A 22,246-nucleotide genomic window follows, 5' to 3' on the forward strand; every position below is an offset into this window, starting at 1 on the left:
TCATCCAGCATGCAAAGTCCTTCATGCCTTCCTGGAAGTTGAGTCTAGTGGTTGTGGGGTCCTTTCTGAGGGAGAGGATGGGCTGGGTGTTGTCAGCGTAGGTTACTATGCTGAGGCCCCGCTGTCTGACTATGGCGGCGAGGGGGGCCATGTAGATATAGAAGAGCATGGGGCTGAGCGATGATCCTTGGGGTACTCCGCAGTTGATTTCTGTGGGTTTGGAAAGGAAGGGTGGCAGCCTGATTCTTTGGGTTCTGCCGGTGAGGAACGAGTGGATCCAGTCGAGGGCGGTTCCTTGTATGCCGGCGTCATGGAGTCTAGTGGTGAGTGTGCGGTGGGAGACTGTGTCGAACGCTGTTTAGAGGTTGAGTAGGATGAGGGCCGCGGTGTGTGCTTGGTCGAGGTGGGTGTGGATGTCATCTGTGGCGGTGAGTAGGGCGGTCTCAACTCCACCACCCTCCTGGACAACCTCGCCAACATGGGACTGAAACAGCTTGTCACCACGCCTTCCCACGAGGCAGGACACACCCTCGACCCCATCTTCACGGTAGGAAACAACATCCACTTCAGCCACCACGCAACCCACATGGACGGAGCACCACTGCGTACACTTCCACGTCGACAGACCCAAGCCGCCCAAACCTGCACCGTGCCCTCCACGAAGGAACTGGAGCAAAGTCACTGAGGAGGAGCTCAACTCCACCCTCAACCACGACACCCCCACCACCGCGACCGACTCCAATCTCACAGCTAAGGAACTACACAAATGAATCTCCAACTGCACAGACAAGCTTGCACCCCTACGCAAACCCAACAGATAGTGCCCCAGGAAGGCCACCTGGTTCACCCACGGTGGGGGCCCCTGAGTGATGCCTTTCATGGTCGAAGTGTTGTCTTCGGTGGTGACTGGGGTCTAGGAGGAGATGGTGGGCTGGCTAGCGTTGCTAGGGAAGGGAATGGTTTCGGAGTCAGGTGTCTGGTCGTTGAAATTGCCATATAGGCTCTTGATTTTCAGATGGAAGTAGGATCCGAGCTTGTAGCAGAGGTCCTGGGAAGGTGTTATGTCTGTTGTTTTGCTGGGGGGCTTGGTGAATTCCTGGATGACGCAGAAGAGTTCCCCAGAGTTGCTGGAGTTGGCGAGGATTTTGTTTTGAATGAAGGTCCTTTTGGTGGTTCTGATTAGTTGGTGGTATTCCGTCATGGCGTTTTTGTAGTTGGTACGGTCTTCTGACGTTTTGCTGTTTCTCCAGTTCGAGACGTTTGCAGGTGCTTCTGGTTTTTTGGAGGTCGATGGTGAACCAGGTGGCCTTCCTGGAGCACTGTCTGTTAGGTTTGCGTAGGGGTGCAAGCTTGTCTGTGCAGTTGGAGATCCATTTGTGTAGTTCCTTGGCTGTGAGATTGGCGTCGGTCGCGGTGGTGGGGGGTGTCATGATTGAGGGTGGAGTGGAGTTCCTCCTCAGTGACTTTGCACCAGTTCTTTCGCGGAGGGCGCAGTGCAGGTTTGGGCGGCTTGAATTTGTCGACGTGGAAGTGTACGCAGTGGTGCTCAGTCCATGTGGGTTGCGTGATGGCTGAAGTGTATGTTGTTTCCTCCCGCGAAGATGGGGTCGAGGGTGTGTCCTGCCTTGTGGGAAGGCATGGTGACAAGCTGTTTCAGTCCCATGTTGACGAGGTTGTCCAGGTGGGTGGTGGAGTTGGGGTTGTCGAGGTGGAAGTTGAGGTCTCCGATGAGTATGTAGTCCATGGAGGCAATGGCGTGGGGTGCGATGAGGTCGTTTATGGTAGTGGCGACCGGAACATGGGGTCTGTAGGCGAGGATACCGCGAAGTGGGTTTCTAGGGCTGATCAGGACCTGGAAATGAAGGTGTTCAGTGGTGGAGAAGGAGTTGCTCGAGTGGAGGTGGAGAGTCAGAGGGAGCTCTTGTGTGCAAAGGAGAGTCCTCCTCCTGGATGGTTTAGGCGGTCCTTCCTCTGGATCTTGTATCCATCGGGGGTGGAGGAGGCGTTAGTCCAGGTTTCTGTAAAGAAGGCGACGTTTGGTTAGAGGGTGCCGAGGAGGTCCCAGATCTCTGCGGCTTATCTGTGCAGGGAGTGCACGTTGAGGGGAATACACCTCAGGGGGTCGGTGGTGTTGGCGCTGGGTGCGGTGGTCGTGGGGGTGCGGACGGTGGTGAAGGTCTGGCGGCAGTGGCGGCAGGACAACTGTCCGTGGGTGATGCTTGGTACGGACCGTTGGCAGTTGTGGCTCCTTTCGGGTTGAGTGTGAGGAGGGTAGCTGAGTCGTAGCGGTGGATGGTCGGTGAGCCAGGGTCCCTGGCGCTGGTCGTAGTCTGGTCGCGGACCGGCGCAGACTGGTTCGAAGGTGTGCCAGCGGCGCAGCTGCGCAGTGGCCGCTATTAAATAGGGGAGGGGGAAGGGAGGCACAGTTTGGAGGCGGGAGCGGGAATCTGATGGGGGAGGGGCCGCGGGGGTAGCATCAGCGGGAGAGGGATGCGGGGAAAAACGGGCAGAGAGGCACAATAAGGCAGAGAACAGAGTGTCACAATAACAACCAGAATGGCACAATAAGGCACAAAACAGAGAGGCAACAGTCGAAATTGAGGGCACAGTAAGGCAAGAGAATTAACTAAAAACGGGCACATTACTCTCTGGACTGAGGCTCGAACCCCTACCTGCACTAAGCCCTGCACAGGGCAGCAGTACAGCACAGCGGCGGAGCTGCAGCGGGAGAGAGCAGGTCTCTGGCCGTGAGAGGACTTCGTCGGGTACAGCTCCATGCTTTCTCTGCTGGAGGAGTTTTTCCTTGCAAAGGCAGCCACGTGTGACACTGACTAAAAATGTGTAATCCTCTGAAAGGGGAATGAACATACAGATCCTTACGGTTCTTGGAATTCAGACCTAGTGCATGTTAGGTTTGATGCTGTGGCTGATATTTTGATGTTTGCTTTTCTGCTTTTTCTTGACTGTTTCTGTTTGGTTCTTAGATGACCTGCCCATTCAAGTTGACAGAGAATTTAGCATAGTGCAAGAAGGAATTTCTGAAACCTATTTGTAATGTGGTCCCATTCTCATGGTACAGAAATGGTGAGGACCCACGTTATAAAACATCGGCCTTAATTATAAAAAGAGAACCAATTGTTATACTTCATTATATTACTTTGAACTTTAAGCTGTCAGAGGCACAACTGTAACTTAATCTGTGATTCACACTTTAACAATGTTAGATTCAGAAATTGACTGGGAGACAAATGTGTTCCATTTTTCAGAATGTCAAGGTTTGAAAGTTCCAAGATGTTCTGTAAAACAAACAGTGGTTATTATCAAGCCTCAGTTCTGTAATGAATACAAGAAATGCAGAACCAAGAGGCCACATTTGCCCCTTCTAATAGTATTTCTTTCTCAGTCAAGGAATTAGTTTTGAGGTCCATAGATCTGTAGGATTCTGGAACACATAGTTTGAGATTTTGTGTAAAGAAAGAGGTTAAAAGAGGTTTATTGGTAACCTGTACCACCACCGTGATCAGATTACCCCCCTCCTCTCCCATACCCAACCCAACCTCTGCTGAGAGTTCAGGCCTTTTTAGGTCTCGCCTAGCTATTGTGTAGCAATCGCTATGCGAGACTCTAGTAAGGGGCTCCCAAAAGTGCTCCCAAAAGTGGATTGCATGGCGAGCACGCGCACACTCACGTGCATCGTGCCGCCATGCAATCCGTTTGGGGAAGCGCTTCAGCCCACTGGCGCGTGCACTGGCGACGGGCGTGCGGTTACGCGCACAATGACGAGCAGAGGCGCCATATGGCTTTCCTCTCTCGTCATGGTGCGCGCACATCGCACACCACTCGCCAGCCAGCCTGCTTTCACTTTTGCGCCTCAATGCTCCTCCCCCTCCCCCACCACAGAGCGCGTCTCGCAGCCGCGCGTCTTTTTGTTGCTTGTTTCAGGAAGAGATAGGCCGCTCCATTCAGAATTGCACGGAAACTGCGCTCTCCAATTGATTGATACTGTGTCTAATTCTTAGGTTTTGCAGACTGTCGCCATCTGAGAACATCCTATTCTGTGAATACTGATTACAGTGTGAGTAGAATATACATTTTTTTTGTTGTGACCCTTGGCATTCAGTCATGGGGTCATTATCGTTGTACTTTGTGAGCTCAGTTCCTTGATAGTCTCTATTAGGGAATTTGGTGCATTGTGAAGTCTGGAGTTATCCGAACAGTTGGTTGTTGATGGTCACTACTCATCCAGTTTTATACAACTGCCAGTAGACTGTAAACCTTGCTGCCATTCAAGTGTCAACAGTTTATTTTACTTAGCGTACCCCACTCGTGCAAGATTACGTTTCAGCAGTTGCCCGCGCCGCGGTAACAGAGCGCCTCTTAGGCGAACAGTGCTTCTTACGTTTCAGCCCACTTACCTACTCCAGTGACTTCCGAATTTCATTTTCATAATGCCTGTTAGTCAAATGAAAGAAGGACGCCACCGGCTTCAGGAATACTGGAGCCATGAAAATTTGAACTCCTAAAAGGGCTTTTTTTCTTCAAAGCAGCGAGTATCAACGCAGCAGAATGTTCTGGTTAGAAAACGGATTTTAGATTCAGCTCTACGATCCTGTTTTCTTAGGTGGAATGTTAGAAGGCTGAAGCAAGTCTTGGGCGGCATGCCTCTCTTGTCCAAAACCCCCCACATTTTCCTTGAGATGTTTCTCGTGCCATGGAGTAGAATGTTGAAATGGCGAATTGTGATTCGTCGCACCCAATCATGACTGGTCAAGAGAATTTGTTGTGCTGTGCTGTGCTTTGCGTGGGACCCGTGCTCACTACGCCACTGGAGTCAAGCTATCCTGGCTGATGACGGCTGATAGCCAGAAACCGGTCCTAGGATACTTGATTCCGGTCCAGGGAAGACATGGCTTGGCAGTTCGGGCTGGACTGTTCCCATGAGGCACAGGGTCAAGACTGATTTGCATATGGCCATGTCTGAACTGGGGGGGCGTAGTGGGCAAAAGAACGATGGATTTAACCCAGATCTCTTGACTGGGGGAGAATGTCTGCATTGTCAGCATTCCGTCCATCATTTGGTTGTTGTAACGCTTTTAGCCCTAAGTGGGATGGGTATTCCCAGACGTGGGACCCGTGCTCACTACGCCACTGGAGTCAAGCTATCCTGGCTGATGACGGCTGATAGCCAGAAACCGGTCCTAGGATACTTGATTCCGGTCCAGGGAAGACATGGCTTGGCAGTTCGGGCTGGACTGTTCCCATGAGGCACAGGGTCAAGACTGATTTGCATATGGCCATGTCTGAACTGGGGGGGCGTAGTGGGCAAAAGAACGATGGATTTAACCCAGATCTCTTGACTGGGGGAGAATGTCTGCATTGTCAGCATTCCGTCCATCATTTGGTTGTTGTAACGCTTTTAGCCCTAAGTGGGATGGGTATTCCCAGACGTGGGACCCGTGCTCACTACGCCACTGGAGTCAAGCTATCCTGGCTGATGACGGCTGATAGCCAGAAACCGGTCCTAGGATACTTGATTCCGGTCCAGGGAAGACATGGCTTGGCAGTTCGGGCTGGACTGTTCCCATGAGGCACAGGGTCAAGACTGATTTGCATATGGCCATGTCTGAACTGGGGGGGCGTAGTGGGCAAAAGAACGATGGATTTAACCCAGATCTCTTGACTGGGGGAGAATGTCTGCATTGTCAGCATTCCGTCCATCATTTGGTTGTTGTAACGCTTTTAGCCCTAAGTGGGATGGGTATTCCCAGACGTGGGACCCGTGCTCACTACGCCACTGGAGTCAAGCTATCCTGGCTGATGACGGCTGATAGCCAGAAACCGGTCCTAGGATATTTGATTCCGGTCCAGGGAAGACATGGCTTGGCAGTTCGGGCTGGACTGTTCCCATGAGGCACAGGGTCAAGACTGATTTGCATATGGCCATGTCTGAACTGGGGGGGGCGTAGTGGGCAAAAGAACGATGGATTTAACCCAGATCTCTTGACTGGGGAAGAATGTCTGCATTGTCAGCATTCCGTCCATCATTTGGTTGTTGTAACGCTTTTAGCCCTAAGTGGGATGGGTATTCCCAGACGTGGGACCCGTGCTCACTACGCCACTGGAGTCAAGCTATCCTGGCTGATGACGGCTGATAGCCAGGAACCGGTCCTAGGATACTTGATTCCGGTCCAGGGAAGACATGGCTTGGCAGTTCGGGCTGGACTGTTCCCATGAGGCACAGGGTCAAGACTGATTTGCATATGGCCATGTCTGAACTGGGGGGGCGTAGTGGGCAAAAGAACGATGGATTTAACCCAGATCTCTTGACTGGGGGAAGAATGTCTGCATTGTCAGCATTCCGTCCATCATTTGGTTGTTGTAACGCTTTTAGCCCTAAGTGGGATGGGTATTCCCAGACGTGGGACCCGTGCTCACTACGCCACTGGAGTCAAGCTATCCTGGCTGATGACGGCTGATAGCCAGAAACCGGTCCTAGGATACTTGATTCCGGTCCAGGGAAGACATGGCTTGGCAGTTCGGGCTGGACTGTTCCCATGAGGCACAGGGTCAAGACTGATTTGCATATGGCCATGTCTGAACTGGGGGGGCGTAGTGGGCAAAAGAACGATGGATTTAACCCAGATCTCTTGACTGGGGGAGAATGTCTGCATTGTCAGCATTCCGTCCATCATTTGGTTGTTGTAACGCTTTTAGCCCTAAGTGGGATGGGTATTCCCAGACGTGGGACCCGTGCTCACTACGCCACTGGAGTCAAGCTATCCTGGCTGATGACGGCTGATAGCCAGAAACCGGTCCTAGGATACTTGATTCCGGTCCAGGGAAGACATGGCTTGGCAGTTCGGGCTGGACTGTTCCCATGAGGCACAGGGTCAAGACTGATTTGCATATGGCCATGTCTGAACTGGGGGGGCGTAGTGGGCAAAAGAACGATGGATTTAACCCAGATCTCTTGACTGGGGGAGAATGTCTGCATTGTCAGCATTCCGTCCATCATTTGGTTGTTGTAACGCTTTTAGCCCTAAGTGGGATGGGTATTCCCAGACGTGGGACCCGTGCTCACTACGCCACTGGAGTCAAGCTATCCTGGCTGATGACGGCTGATAGCCAGAAACCGGTCCTAGGATACTTGATTCCTGTCCAGGGAAGACATGGCTTGGCAGTTCGGGCTGGACTGTTCCCATGAGGCACAGGGTCAAGACTGATTTGCATATGGCCATGTCTGAACTGGGGGGGCGTAGTGGGCAAAAGAACGATGGATTTAACCCAGATCTCTTGACTGGGGGAGAATGTCTGCATTGTCAGCATTCCGTCCATCATTTGGTTGTTGTAACGCTTTTAGCCCTAAGTGGGATGGGTATTCCCAGACGTGGGACCCGTGCTCACTACGCCACTGGAGTCAAGCTATCCTGGCTGATGACGGCTGATAGCCAGAAACCGGTCCTAGGATACTTGATTCCGGTCCAGGGAAGACATGGCTTGGCAGTTCGGGCTGGACTGTTCCCATGAGGCACAGGGTCAAGACTGATTTGCATATGGCCATGTCTGAACTGGGGGGGCGTAGTGGGCAAAAGAACGATGGATTTAACCCAGATCTCTTGACTGGGGGAGAATGTCTGCATTGTCAGCATTCCGTCCATCATTTGGTTGTTGTAACGCTTTTAGCCCTAAGTGGGATGGGTATTCCCAGACGTGGGACCCGTGCTCACTACGCCACTGGAGTCAAGCTATCCTGGCTGATGACGGCTGATAGCCAGAAACCGGTCCTAGGATACTTGATTCCGGTCCAGGGAAGACATGGCTTGGCAGTTCGGGCTGGACTGTTCCCATGAGGCACAGGGTCAAGACTGATTTGCATATGGCCATGTCTGAACTGGGGGGGCGTAGTGGGCAAAAGAACGATGGATTTAACCCAGATCTCTTGACTGGGGGAGAATGTCTGCATTGTCAGCATTCCGTCCATCATTTGGTTGTTGTAGTGCTGTGCTTTGCGGCAAATTCTGATTACTGTGCATTTTACCTCAACTGAAATGTTCCAGCAGGCCGCCTATGCCTACTCTGTCTGACTTGTTTCTCCATGGAGTCCTTACAGACAACAGAACAGGGTTAACTGTAAATGTAATGCCATCGGGGAGGGGATTGACTTTATATTAATAAGGGCCGTCAGAAAAGATGTCAACTTCAAACTCTGTCCTGCAATGAAGCACAACTTAGTTTATGGACATGTAGAAACAGTGTTATTGTATTATGGAGGCCAATCGTTTAAAAAACAAACTTGGTGGCCTAAGATAGGTTGTTAGTAGCCTTATTTTATCTGGGTATGTGCAGTGGGAACATGAGTATGCCACTGGAGCACATTTCATTGCCAAGTTGTCTGAATTTCATATATATCATGGAATGCAGCAGACCTAATGTGCAGCACAGTGTTAAAATGGTGTCACTGAATTTCTACCCATAACCTCTACTGATATACATTGACATGCACAACAGCAGTTGGCATGTGAAATAATGCAGCATTCATACTAAGAGCGTCAAATATTAAAATAGTGGTTTTCAAAGACATATTTGCATATGTAAGTAATTCCAAAACGCACCACTTGCTCTGTATTGTTGATAGGTATTTTCCTCTCTGCCCCTCTTAATACAGAGATCTCGGAGAATGTAGAGTTAGCAAATTGAGATGTGCATGTGTTTTTCACAAAAATAATAATTTGCATTTTCTCGAAGATCTGCCATTTGTTTTCTTCCTTCTGGTATTTATATAGTGCAACCCCAGCTACTGGTGCACCGGGCACTTTACATGGAATACTTTACATATATAAAACACCAGAACGTAAAGTAGCAAAGCAGATATAGGGGAGTTGGTTAGAATATTGAGATTTAAAAAAAAAATTACACCCGACCTCTCTTCCAGTGGGGTAAAGCAGGAGTCTGTGGAGTCGCAAGGAAAAAATAACTAAGTCTCCCAGTTTTCCATTTTTACTGATTTTTACAGATAAATTCAAACAGGAAACTATCTTGATGTAGGCATGTCCTACATTTTTAAATATGGACCAAACGGAAAATGGATAGGGCTTTAAAGTTTGTATAATTTCTTTTAGTCGTGTCTGTCATGTTAGTGGCTTTGCAGATTTACATATTGCTGAGTTAATAAACAAGCATTGGCATAGCCAATAGGTCTCGCCTTTGGGACCTTATAAGTGTTTAGCCATGCAACAGTTGATGTTGTTGCACCAAAGATATCGTGCTGCATAACTAAATACTTAGAAGGTCCCAAAAGCGAGACCTATTAGCTATGCCAATGCTTGTTCGGTTCGAAGTGATGAAACTGACCAATATTGACCCTGTGTACCAGTATGTCTGAGTAATTTTCTTTAAGCATGTTTTTTTACTTGCTGTTAATGCTGAATTTATAGTTCTTCCCATATAGTTTCTACTTTTTCATTGTACTATGATGTTTATCTAGGTTCTTACTGTTTCTTTATTTGTTGGTGGTGGCCTGTGACATGATGTAAATGCCCTCAGTTTCTTTAGATTTGTATTCGATTCACTTCATATGCAGTGTGAACTCAAACAAAAATTAGATCTGCGGCTCGTAATGTGTGATCTGGATTAGGCGTATGTTGGGGTTCTAATCTTGCTTATGTTGACATTTTGTAGGTTTTCAAAGTGCCCTGCCAACCGTGATGTGGATAGCAAAATGGCCATTCAACCAGTGCAGAGGCCAACGTTCTTTGAACTTTTTCGAACTCGCTGCAGAAATACAGGTATTTCGCAATTACCGTGTTTTTGCATTGTTGGCGAATATTGTGTCTGATAAAGGAATTAAGATCAACACTTCGATGTCCAAGTCGCTCCTTGATTAGTGTGCTACTTTATGAAACAATTACCTGTATTGGTGTGTTCTAGCGGGTTCTTGTTTGGGAATATAACCGAGACGAACATGCTGGCTAGTGAGCAGCAATAAGCTACAGCATTTGGGGAAGTCTAGTTCCTTGCCCCATATAATAGTTAATCTAAACACTTAATTTTCCTCTGCATTCATTACATTGTGTTTGAATAGACTCACTCATAGTATGAAGGTTTACATTGAAAAACTGGAATGTCGAACAGTTAGAAGAGATGCTATTCTATTTTTCCTCCTGTAGTAAATGCCCGGTCCTCAGCCAAAAACAAAACACAAGTGCACTTTTTGTTTACCAACCAAGTTACATATAACATACTCACTACCCTTTTTTACCGCAGGCTATACATGCCCAGAGTTCGTTTTGTATCATGATGGAGACATCTTAGGAGCCATTTGGCAATTACGTGTCCCAAGAGTACCAGGTGTCAGAAGGAGGACCCTAGCACACCTGCAGCCCTCTGTGATGTTATATAGCGCAGACAGCACTCCATGGGACGGGAAAGCACAGGCCAAGGGCAAAGTCCTGGGGCAACCATTTTGGTTCTGCAGTTAAATCATTCGTTTTTAAATAAAAAATGTTTTTATTGATAGAAATTGCAAGAAAAGAAAACACAGCATTGGTACATCTTTTGTGTTTAAGACTAGGAGCATCATGAAACATAACAGTTTTGAAATCATTCATTCAGCAGTGGTATGAATGCAGATAATTTCTGGCGTAGCCATCACTGAGCCTTGCCAGGTGGTAAGTACAATCTTTCATAGTTCATGATGAGGGGGGTGGGGAGTATTTCCTCTCACCTTTCTCTCTGTTATCTCAGCCCTGGTTGGGGTTCATCTCTCTGCCACTCTAAATCCAACCCGTAGTATCTCAACCAGGGGCACCAGACCCTTGGAGAACTTCTTCGGGCATCCTCTTGCTTTGTATGTCACCCTCTCAGCAACCATATATAGGTCCATAACCTTTCTCCACTCCATCACTGTGGGGAGAGCTGGGGCACCCTAGTGTCTGGTAATGTCTCTCTTGGCCACCACCAGCCCTAAATTACATAACAGGAACTGGGAGGTCCTCCTCAAAGGGAATACCCAACAGAATGTATTTGGCATTCATGGGTATCGTTGTTTCTACTACCTTGCCTTATTCCTCTGTTATTGGGGTCCAATATGATTTTATTTAATGGCAATCCCGTAAAGTGTATATCTAGGTCCCATGCTCTGTCCTGCAACTGAGACACCCTGGTGAATCGGCCCTCCCGATTTTATGTAGGCGTGCCCTGTCAAAATAGACCCTGTGCAGGATTGTGAATTGTATCAGTCGTAACCTTAATTTGATAGCCACTTGTCTTGGATGCATCAATGCCTCTTCCCAGTCCACGTTTTCTAATTCGGCCGCAGTGACCTCCCATTGTGTTCTAAGAGCTCCAAGATTGTCTGACATGTTATTTATCAGGGTTTTGTACGTCCATGAGATGGCTTTGTTTGGTAGTTCTCCTTGAAGAAGGATTCCCTCTAGGGGTGCAAAATCTGGGATGTTTGTGTCTAGTTGTTCTGCCTGCCAGGCATGTTGTAATTGCAAATATTCATATCTTTGGGTGTCATTCAGCTTGTATTCACGCTGAAGTGAGTTGAAGGAAATCACGGCACCTCCCTCTAGTATATCCCAGAGTCTGGATATCCCTACCATATCCCAGGGTGCAAAACCCTGCAGCTTACCCAATTCTGGCAATCGTTTCCACGCCCACAGGGGTGTCTCTTTCGTGCATCTCTTGTTCCACTTCATTTGACATTCCGCACCCTTCCAGGCCTCTATGGTCCTCTGAGTTGCTTGCAGTAATTGCCTCACTCCTCTGCCTCCATATACGTAGAGCAGATGTGTTATAATAATGATAATAATAATAATAATAATAGTTATTTGTATAGCGCAAACAGCTACCTCAAACAGAGAAGTACCGGCGCTTAGCGGCAAAACAGGTGAATAGCTTGGCGCAGCGAGTAAACCTCGCCAAAGAACCACGTCTTGAGGTGCTTACGGAAGGCGGATTTAGAGTCCAGCATGCAAAGTTGTAGAGGTAGTGCATTCCATAGCATAGCTGTCCTGACCGCAAAGGCCCTTCCTCCCTTTCTGGCCTTGACAAACCGGGGAACGCACATTAGGAACTTAGAGTTAGATCTAAGAGTGCGGGCCGATTGGTATGGGGGAAGTCTTTTTCTGAGGTATCGAGGTCCTATGTTGTGCATGGTCCGGAAAGCAAGGGTCAAGGCCTTGAATTCAATGTGTTTTACAACCGGGAGCCAATGGAGGAACCGGATATGAGGGGAGATGTGATGACGAAAAGGCACTCTACGAATGAGTCTCGCAGCCACGTTATGAATCATCTGAAGTCTGTGAATAGGATAGCTGGGGAGCCCCAAGTCCAGACTATTAGCATAGTCTAGATGGGAGGTAACCGTTGCACGTACTCCTGTCGTTCTGCTATCTTCTGAGAAAAGGTGCAGAAATTTTCTTAACCTTTTTAGTTTGCCAGAGCAGACTGACGAGACATGGTGTATGTGGGTTTCACTAGATGTATCCGAGTCCCATTTGACACCCAGGTTTCTAGCTGCCTTTGTCAGACAAGGCGGGGTGCCCAATTCAGCAGGCCACCAAAGTCCCACGGAAGGAGGGGAGGACTGACCAAAGAACATGATCTCCGTCTTGTCAGCATTTAATTTCAGCTTGTTGTTATTCTTCCAGCTAGTGATGTCTTTCAGGCAACCCTTTAGTCTAGCAAACGGGTCCCTTGACTGATCGTTGAAAGAGAATATCAGCTGGGTGTCATCTGCATACGAAACAGCCTTCAATTCCCAAGTGTCAATAAGATTGAAGAATGGTACCACGTAGATATTAAAGAGCAGGGGAGCCTTGTGTTGCCCACACCTCAAAGGCTCAGGTGATGATTGATATGAAGGAAGAAATACGCTTTGAGTGCGGTTATGGAGGTAGGACTGGATCCAGGCAAGGGCTGAGCCTGAACATTAAGCTGTTCGAGTCTGTTTAACAATGTGGGATGAGCCACCATGTCAAAGGCTGCGCTGAGATCCAGCAGGACCAACATAGCCGATGCTCCCGCGTCCATTGACACTCCTTTAGACTCTGCCACCTCCACTAGAGCAGTTTCAGTGCTATATCCTGTCTGGAAGCCTGATTGAGTGACATGTAGGCTGTCATGAGAAACACCAAACACACTACAAGTATTAACCTCGGCCTGAGATACGATTGGGAACAGAGAGATCACACGAATTGCAAAACCTTCCAATGCAATTTATATGATCACTTGCCCGTGCAAATCCAGATACATCGGAATGACGACCAGAAAAGTCTAATTGCGGATCAGGGAACACAGAAGTACAATCAGACGAGCCATCACAGCAACAAAACTGACAGCCTCTTCGTAGAGAAAGGTCACACGGATAGCAAGCTGGAAAGGACCATTATTGAAAGAGTTAAAGATGGACCCAACATCTCAAAATGGCTGTTGGAAAGGGTCCAACGTTGGGTCTATAAACTAAAAACTGACCATCAAGGTTTGAATGACTCAATCCCATGGAAGGCACTGAACAGAAGGTAGTAGGACACGAGCTATCATAGCAACATGTCCATTCCCGTCGGTGCATCATGCTACCCCTGTGTGGTCCAGAGATAAAGAACACCCAGGTATATCAACGCTGTGATGATGCATTGTGAAACACACTTAATTAACAAACAATACGATGACTACATTTTTTATCTATCGACCTCAAAGCCAAACTACATAGGGAATAGAAGTGTGATCAACTATCACCTATATGGGCATATTGGTTGAGATGATAGTCCTATATACATTCATGTAAATGTCTTTTCAGTTCAGGACTAACAAAGTGTCATCCTATACTGCTTAAGTATAAGCCTTATGACCTGTTGGGGATGGCATAGTCCCCCAATGTTGAACCACACCATCATCGTATATACGATGTCCAACTCACTAAAATACTACAAATCCCATGATCCTAGTGGGATTTGTAGTTCAAGCTAGGTGCACACAGGAAATGACGCCACATGCGGACGTCTGTGCTGAAGCCGTACCCCCCTTGAGGACGCTGACACGAAGTAGCCGTTCTTTTTAAATCCACGTACCGGGCATGCAAAACGCTAATGCCGGGAGACGCGGGAGCCGAATAGATTAAAAGAGGGGCATGACCTTTGGAGTAGTAAGTGCCGTCTGTTTGAGAAACTACAGAACCAAGGTAAACATTTTCATTCAGCTACGGGGGCATTTACTGTTAACGCTGAGGCATTTCACTTCTCAACAGCGATTGACTATAATGCTACGCCTTCCCAATCTCCGTGAGAATAAAAAATTTCCTAGCTAAAGTAACGGAAAGTTTCAATTCTATTAATGACTCGGAGGCGAGAATTATGCCTTCTTTCCTCACTTTAATACATAGCAGCGAAGTGATAACAGAAGGCTGCATTTCCCATGAACCAAAGGGAAAATGTAGTAAACAAGAAACACATGGTAACAACCAATCACAGGTCATGAACCCAATGTCCAATCAGGGCCCAGGTAGCCCAACATAGTCCTTCAACAGTGTCCTCTCCTCCTCTTTCTGAGCGCGTAGACAGCCTCCCTCTGCTCTTCAGGAATCTTGTTTGTTGGAATCCGTGCCTGGGGGCAAGAGGAACATATTACCGGAGGAACAACTGTGAGATTTTTTTTTTTTTTTCACAAGAAATTCATACACATTTCAGAATAACCAAAGTCAAATGCATCAGAATGAACAAAATATTACTTACTGTAGTACGGGGAGGGGTCTCCTCCACGAGTCAAGGGTGGGATAATCCTCGCCTCCGAGTCCTTAATAGAATTGAAACCTTCCGTTACGTTAGCTAGGAAATTTTTCATTCTATGTCCGGACTGGAGGCGAGGATTATGCTTGTTTAAAGCTTGCCCACAACCAAATGAGCCATATTCAGAATCGGTTTAAAATAGAACCGTTTGAAAGTGGAGTCTGAAGACCAGTCTGCCGCGTTGAGGATATCCTCTAGACGCGCTCCTAGACTGAAGGCCTTCGAAGCCCTAGCACCCCTTGCGGAATGTGCACCGAACTAGTGAAGGTTAATGCCTGCTCCCTGCATCACCCAGCGAACCCACCTGGCAATAGTGGGCGAAGAAACCGCCTTAAAAGGCTTCCGCAGTGAAATGAGCTGTCTCTCTCCCCAGGGGGACGAAACTGTGGGTAGGAAATCAATCTGGAATGGCACTTAGTGCGTCTGAGAAAAGTGAACGTCACACCATCAGAAGTAAAAATTCTGCTAGAAATGTCCAAAGCCCGTACATCTGACACTCGTCTACAAGAAATTAGACACAGAAGCATGGCCAATTTTGCTGACCATTCCTTTCTGGAGAGGTACCTATTCGGTTGCCAGGATAAAAACAAGTTAAGAACTTGATTAACGTCCCAGAGAGCGGAATAACGAGGCTCCGGAGGTAGGGACAAGTGAATGCCCCGCAACAGACGACAAACCAGGGGGTGTTCACCCACCGGAGCTCCATCCACCGGGACGTGGCCAGAAGACACGGCCGACCTGAAGGTATTAATGGACCGATAAGCCAAACCCTCAGAGGCCTGTTGGGCCAAAAAAATCACTATGTGGACCACATCCGTGACCAAGGGATCAAAACCCCGTCTCAAACACCAACGGGCCCATCTGCTCCACGCGGATTTGTATCTCTTGACAGTACTGTCTGGCCATGCTCTAGAGATAAAGGACTCAGCCTCTCGCGAAAGGCCAGGGGCTTCCCATCTACCCCGGAAATCTGCCACGCCATGAGCCTCAGCGAGTTCGTGAACACTAGAGGGTGAGGAGTCCCGTCCGGACCCATGAGAAGAGTCGGAAACTGGGGGAGTAGGATTGGAAAATCCCACGAAAGTTCCAGCAGAACTGGAAACCACACTTGAGACTTCCACAGAGGGGTGATCACGACCAGATCCGCTGCTTGCCTGCGTACTTACGCAGTTACCCTCGTGATCATTGCGAAGGGCGGGAACGTGTAGCCCAGTTCCACACTCCAACTCTTGAGGAAAGCATCTGTCGCTGCCGCCAGTGGGTCCGGTCGCCAGCTGAAAAAACGCTGAATCTGGTGATCCAGTCTGGACGCAAAAAGGTCCACCGAGAAAGGACCCCAGTGGTCGCTCAGCCGCGCGAAAACTGACTGGTCCAAGCGCCAGATACTGGAATCCCGGAAATGGCGTGATTGGAAATCGGCTTCCAGATTGTCCTGTCCCGGGAGATACACCGCTGTGACGGAGACCTGATTGTCGAGGCAATACTGCCAAAAACTCGCCGCCAGATATGATGGGGCTTTCACTCTGGTGCCCCCCAGATGATTTACGTAACGAACCGCTGAGATGTTGTCCATTTTCAGGAGCACACACGATGCACTGAATCTCTCGTCCAGCAACGTACTGTGAAGGACCCTGCCAGAAGCGCCAAACAGTTTGTGTAACTTCTGTTCGTCGGGTGACCACAACCCTCCTGTAGAGAGGTCCCCGCATCTGGCACCCCAACCGAGCCTGCTGGCATCCGACTCTATAGCCATGTCTGGGGCAGAACTGATGATTGCCCTTCCGTTCCAAGCCTCCATGTGGTCCAACCACCACTGAATTTCGGATCTTGCCTTGATGGACAAGAGGACTTTGTGCGAATACGGATACCCTTTGCAAAGGAAGAAGCCTTTGAGGCGTTGCAGGGCTCTGTAATGGAGGGGGCCTGGGAAGATGGCTTGAATGGAAGCGGACAAAAGACCTACCACCGAGCCAACTTGCGAAGGGAAATCCGTTGTTTGGCGAGAACACGACGCTACTTGTGATGGATCTTGGTCACTTTCCTGCCGGGAAGACCGAGTGTGGAGGATGTGGAGTCTATGACGAACCCCAAGAATGTAATGCTCTGAGTAGGCTGCAACAGAGATTTCTTCTCGTTGATAACAAACCCAAGTTCCTGAAGGAGCGATACCGCCATCTGAAGATGTTGTGACCAGCACCGAGGGCAAGCCGCCATCAAGAGAAGATCGCCGAGATATACAATCATCCTGACACCCCTGGACCGTAGGTATTCCACTACCGGTCTGAGAACCTTGGCGAAACACCAAGGTGCCGACGAGAGACCAAACGGGAGAGATGTGAACTCGTAAGGGTGGTGACCCCAGACTAATTGGAGAAACCGCCGGTGGGGCGGGAAGATCGGAACCACAAGATAGGCATCCAATCGAGGGACCGGAGAACGTCTCGGAGGAGGTGGATCCCCTCCATCTTGAAATTGCGATTAACCAGCCATTGGTTGAAGTCGCTCAAGTTTATCACCGGTCTCTTGCCGCCATCTGTCTTGTCGACCAGAAAAATGTTGCTCACGAACCCCCTGGGATGCCGGGTAGTAAGGCTGATAGCACCCTTCCTGAGAAGAGAAGCCACCTCTTTGTCTACCAGGAGGGCGTCCTGCATGGAGAACTGAATAGGGCGAGGAGGGGGCTTCTGCACAGGGGTCCCTTCGACTCTATGTGAAAACCCCTCACTGTCTGCAGAACCCAGGCATCGTGTGTGTGATGGTTAACCAAAACTGGAAGCACCCTGCCAACTGCCCTCCTATGTCTTGTGGGGAAGAAGGGAGAACTCTCACCTGGGCTAGAGGCTGCAGCTCCTCCTCGGAATCCTCTCCCTTTTCCCCTCCGTCCACGTGTGGGGTAAAAGATTCCGAACCAGGACTGGTCTTGAGATTGTCCGGGGCCTCTCTGGTTGGTCTGGTGTTGCTGACGACCGGCTGAGTGGCCCCTTCCTCGCCGGCCCCGCGAAAAACACGGGGAAACACCTTTTTAATAGTAGATTGAGCTCGGTCTAGTGAGGTGAAGGTATTGACAAATTTACCGAGCTCCTTCACAAAGGGCTCGCCAAATATACCACCTTGGGCGATAGCGCCTGCCTCAGAATCCGCCAGGTCCCCTAACTTTGGATCAATTTTAATAAGAGGGGACCGGCGGCGCTCTGTAGAAAGGGCTCAATTAGCGTTGCCCATGAAGATCACAACTCTCTGTGCCCAACCTGACAAAGTCTTGGGGGAAATAGAGGCAGATTCCTTTGCCTCCTCCGCCGTATCCAATATCTTAGTGATCGGGTGAAGGGCGTCCAGGAGTTTATCCTGGCAGGCCATCCAGGATCTGTCAATCCTCTTTTTGGGATCCCTGATAAATTTTTGGAAGAAGGTGCCCATCCGAGGGTCAATTTCAGGTGTGAGCGCTGCTTTACCATCCAGGGTGGGGCGGGGGCACACCGCCCGCAGGCAGTTGCGAGCTTCCTTCTCAAGAGGACGCCGGATATGGGCTGCCACATAAGCAGCTACCTTATCGGCTGGTGTTCACTCAGAGGACCTTGGGTGAATGATATCATTGGGGTCCAACATATCCGAGGTGCTTGGGAGGTCTTGGGAAGTACTGGAGAGAGACTGCAGGACTGGGACTGTAGGAGGGGGAACCTGATCGGCCGGGAAAACCGGTGCTGGAGCGGTAGGAGCTCCGGAGGGGGTTGCAGGGCGATTAGCAATGAAGGCCTGCCTAAGGCGGTCAAAAGCATCACCATCCACACCCGCCTCGCGGGAACATTTAGGTGGTGGGGAGCCAAGAGGGTCCTGAGATGTAGTGGCTGGAGCCTGGGGGGGGGGTGGGGGGACGGGGGCCAGGGGGGGGTGGGAGCAGTCTGCTGCGAAAGTTGGGAAAAAGCCTGTTGGATTTGGCGGGAGAGCCTATCCTCTAACGGGGAAATGGCTTGGTCCACTGCCCTATAAATCGAGGTATCCACAGCCTCATAAAAGGCGTCTCCCCAGGGCATGTCAGCGAGGGGGTCTTCCTCCTCCTGATAATCATCATAATAATCCATGATGACCAACACCGACCAAAGTCGTGAAGTGAAACAGAAGTGGTCTCCCACTGGGCCTGCAAGCAGAGGCCTCAACAGGGCTGGGTGGCAGCCTAACGTTTTTGTAGTGCGGAGAAACCGCAAAGAACTGGGATCTAGCCCGAGGGACAAATGCTGGCAAAAAGCAATATCAAAACACACCCTTTAGCAGGGCAAACTGGTCTGGGTAGTGTCCCCTTTACATGCGCTACAAGCAATACCGGACCTCAAAAGGCGTTCACCAGCTGCAAGCTGAAAATACAGGCTCTGCTCTTATCAGAACTGGGCTTAGGCACAGAGCGTGAGGCACAAGAGAAGCAGCGATATGATCTATAATGCACCGCCGCCCTATAACTGTTTTCGACGTCTCCCTCAGACCAGGGGCTCCTCTGCGACGCGGGCGCGACGTTTGAAACTCCCTGAAGAGAGATCAAATGGCGCGCCGCGCCCGCACAGCTTCCCGCGCCCTCTGGTGGCGGGAGGACCGGAGCCAAAGCCAGCAATGAGCCGCATAGGGACGGAAGAACCGTGCCCGTGGCTCACTCCCCAAAGCGCAGCCTACACGCTATGGGAGATTAAATTACTGAAACGCGTTTCCAGCGCGTATGCGATCCAGAAGAAACAAATGTGCAGCGCGCGCGAAGCTAACCCGCAAATAAACACAAAGCAGATAATGCGAGCATGAAAGTCAAATCATCCAGAAAGGGTAACAATGGCAGCAAAGTAATGACAATAGCGCGAGGCAGCGCCCACCATAGCACAACGAATATCATAAAGGAAAGCACTAAACAGCTGAAAAAACTGAAGAGTACTTATCTTGCTGCGTGTCAGTGAAGAAAGTGGAGGAGAGGACACTGTTGATGGACTGTGTTGGGCTATCTGGGCCCTGATTGGACATTGGGTTCATGACCTGTGAAAGGTTGTTACCATGTGTTTCTTGTTTACTATATTTTCCCTTTGGTTCATGGGAAATGTAGTCTTCTGTTATCACTTCGCTGCTATGTATTAAAGTGAAGAAAGAAGGCATAATCCTCGCCTCCAGTCCTGACATAGAATCATTTTTTCCACCACAATAGGGTAAGGGCATATCCCGAGATACCTTTGGCAGAAATGATGATGGGCAGTACATTAAAAAGTAGAGTGATTTGTGGTCTATATATACATAGTTCCACTAAAACAATCATATAGTGGAGTTGGACTATTGGAGTTTGCTTCTGTTTTAACTTGGAATAAGGTGCTCACGGTTTACGAGTGAAAGTTGAATGCTAGCACTGGAGGCATACTGCCAGTGGCAGTTTGGGGTTAAGTAGACCCAAGATCAGCTCATTCACATGGTCACAGATCACAGAGTGAAAGGAATAAAAGCACACTGAGCACATGGGGTGTGCATAGTTATGAAAAATATGATGTAATGAAATGCAAACAATAGTTTGTTTTCCGTTTCCTTTCACCTTATCCTTACAGGAGGAATGTTTGTGTTATTTCTGGATGGAGAGATAAGTATACCCTCCATATACTGTTTACGAGGGAACAGCTTTCTGTTCCGTCAAATAAAAAATATAGGGACATTCCTTATTTAATACCAGGGAGGGAACTTTGTTTTGCCCTGAAGAAAGCCCAGGACCGAACAGGCCACTAAACAAGGGCTGAAACATGTTGGCACGTCTTTAGGGTCATAGGACCATTACCTACAAACTACCCCTTGTATATATTTATTTTAATATCGCTACGTCCCCGCGAATAAAGGGATACCTGGGGAACGCAGTAGGATTTTTATCTTTAGACCCCCTGGCCTACATCTTCTAAGCGCTTCCTGAAACACGGTCGAGCCCACCCTGACCTTTAGGAGTGAGCCCTATGATGAAGCATGACAACAATAGGGTGTGTGAGGGTTAATTAGCGAAAAGGAGTTGCCTCCTTTCCCGCATTTGGTATGGTTGATATGGGAGGGTGTATCCACCTCCTTACATTACCTCTCTTACACCTCGGTGCCGGTGGAGTACGCTCCTCCGTCACTTGTGGTTAGTTGTCATGAGAATCAACATACTTGGTGAGTTGGTGTTGTGCTAATTTTTCCAACATTTTTGCCAGTGCTGGTAGCAAAGAAATAGATTGGTAATTCCCCAGCTCCATGGGGTCGGCATTATGTTTTTTCAAGAGAGGTAATAGGAGAGCCTGTTTCCAGACATCAGGAAAGATGCCCGTAGACAGTGACACATTCCAGATATAATTCAATACAGGATTAATCCAGTGAGCCAGTGATCTGAAAATCTTTGGAGGGCAGGGGTCAGCGGGGAGCCTGACGTACGCCTCAGTATTTCAGCCTCTGATTCTTGCAAGGTTATCTGGGCAAACTCTGTAAAGGAGCCCTCAGAGTTGCAGGTCGTTGGAGCCTGAGGAGCCAATAATGACTCTTCCGCTGTAAAAGAGGAGTATACATTCTGAATCTTCTTCTCGAAGAAGTTGGATAGGTTAGTGCATTGAGCTAGGGAGGGCAGAATTTTCCTTTCTGCTGCTTGCGGGTTGGTGAAGGCTGACAATCCAAACAAGCATTGGCATAGCCAATAGGTCTCGCTTTTGAGACCTTATAAGTATTTAGTTATGCAGCACAATATCCTTGGTGCAACAACATCAACTGTTGCATGACTAAGGTCCCAAAGGCGAGACCTATTGGCTATACCAATGCTTATTTGACTTGAACTTTCGTCGTAAAAGGAATGTAACCTTTGTGTCTTTGCTACACGTTTTCAAAACACAGACTCTAGGAAACCCACCGACTGCCCCTTGAGACGGAAATTCACCTTTGTCCTGCTTTGCAGGTCGCCTGCCTTCCTGTTATCATACACACGTCAGCGCGTTGAAGAATGACACGCTGAATAAGTGCACGAGGAACATTTTGACGCGCATTACAGGTCGGATGTGAAGATAAGTTCGCTCCTCCTTCGAACTATTACATCTGTCAGTGCTCTGCGTTACAGCGTTAGAGGATAAAAAAGATCTTAAGGCCTTCGAAACTTCCAGGAAGTTAGAACAGAGTGGCACTTCAGGAAACATTACGTCTTGTTCAAATAATAGTTTTGTTTGTTACAAATCTACTGTGGAAAGGAATTTCTCAAAAATATTCGGTCACGTGAAAGACAATGTATTAGGCTGTCGGTAGGAGTCCCCGCTTGCTGCATCTCTTGGTATTAAGCACAAGGTTCACCTGGTTCGTACATGCCACATTTCTTTAAAATAAAGCCTTACTTTGACAGGAGAGATCAAGAGTCTGGAAAAAAAATACATCCAGTGCTGCACACTGAAGAAGCAATAAATCACTGCTAAATACTCACATGCCTGGGTATTTGAACGGCATTGGTA

The 22,246-nt window shown here is 48.7% G+C and overlaps 1 protein-coding gene across 5 annotated transcripts in view; it reads left to right on the forward strand.

The window, feature by feature from the left end:
* The window catches only part of BRCA2 (BRCA2 DNA repair associated), a 740,135-nt gene that overhangs the window by 58,605 nt on the left and 659,284 nt on the right, over nt 1–22,246 (forward strand). For 4 of the 5 annotated variants that reach the window (XM_085621674.1, XM_085621677.1, XM_085621676.1 and 1 more), the window contains exon 3: nt 9,679–9,785. In XM_085621674.1, coding sequence (XP_085477800.1) covers nt 9,719–9,785 — 67 coding nt within the window. In that variant the 5' untranslated portion in view covers nt 9,679–9,718. Of the gene's footprint in view, nt 1–4,019; nt 4,076–9,678; nt 9,786–22,246 lie in introns of all 5 variants that reach the window. The other variant, XM_085621675.1, reaches the window with a different exon arrangement.

Source organism: Triturus cristatus, chromosome 8 (assembly GCF_964204655.1).
Source record: "Triturus cristatus chromosome 8, aTriCri1.1, whole genome shotgun sequence".
In the NCBI taxonomy this organism is placed as follows: Eukaryota; Metazoa; Chordata; class Amphibia; order Caudata; family Salamandridae; genus Triturus; species Triturus cristatus.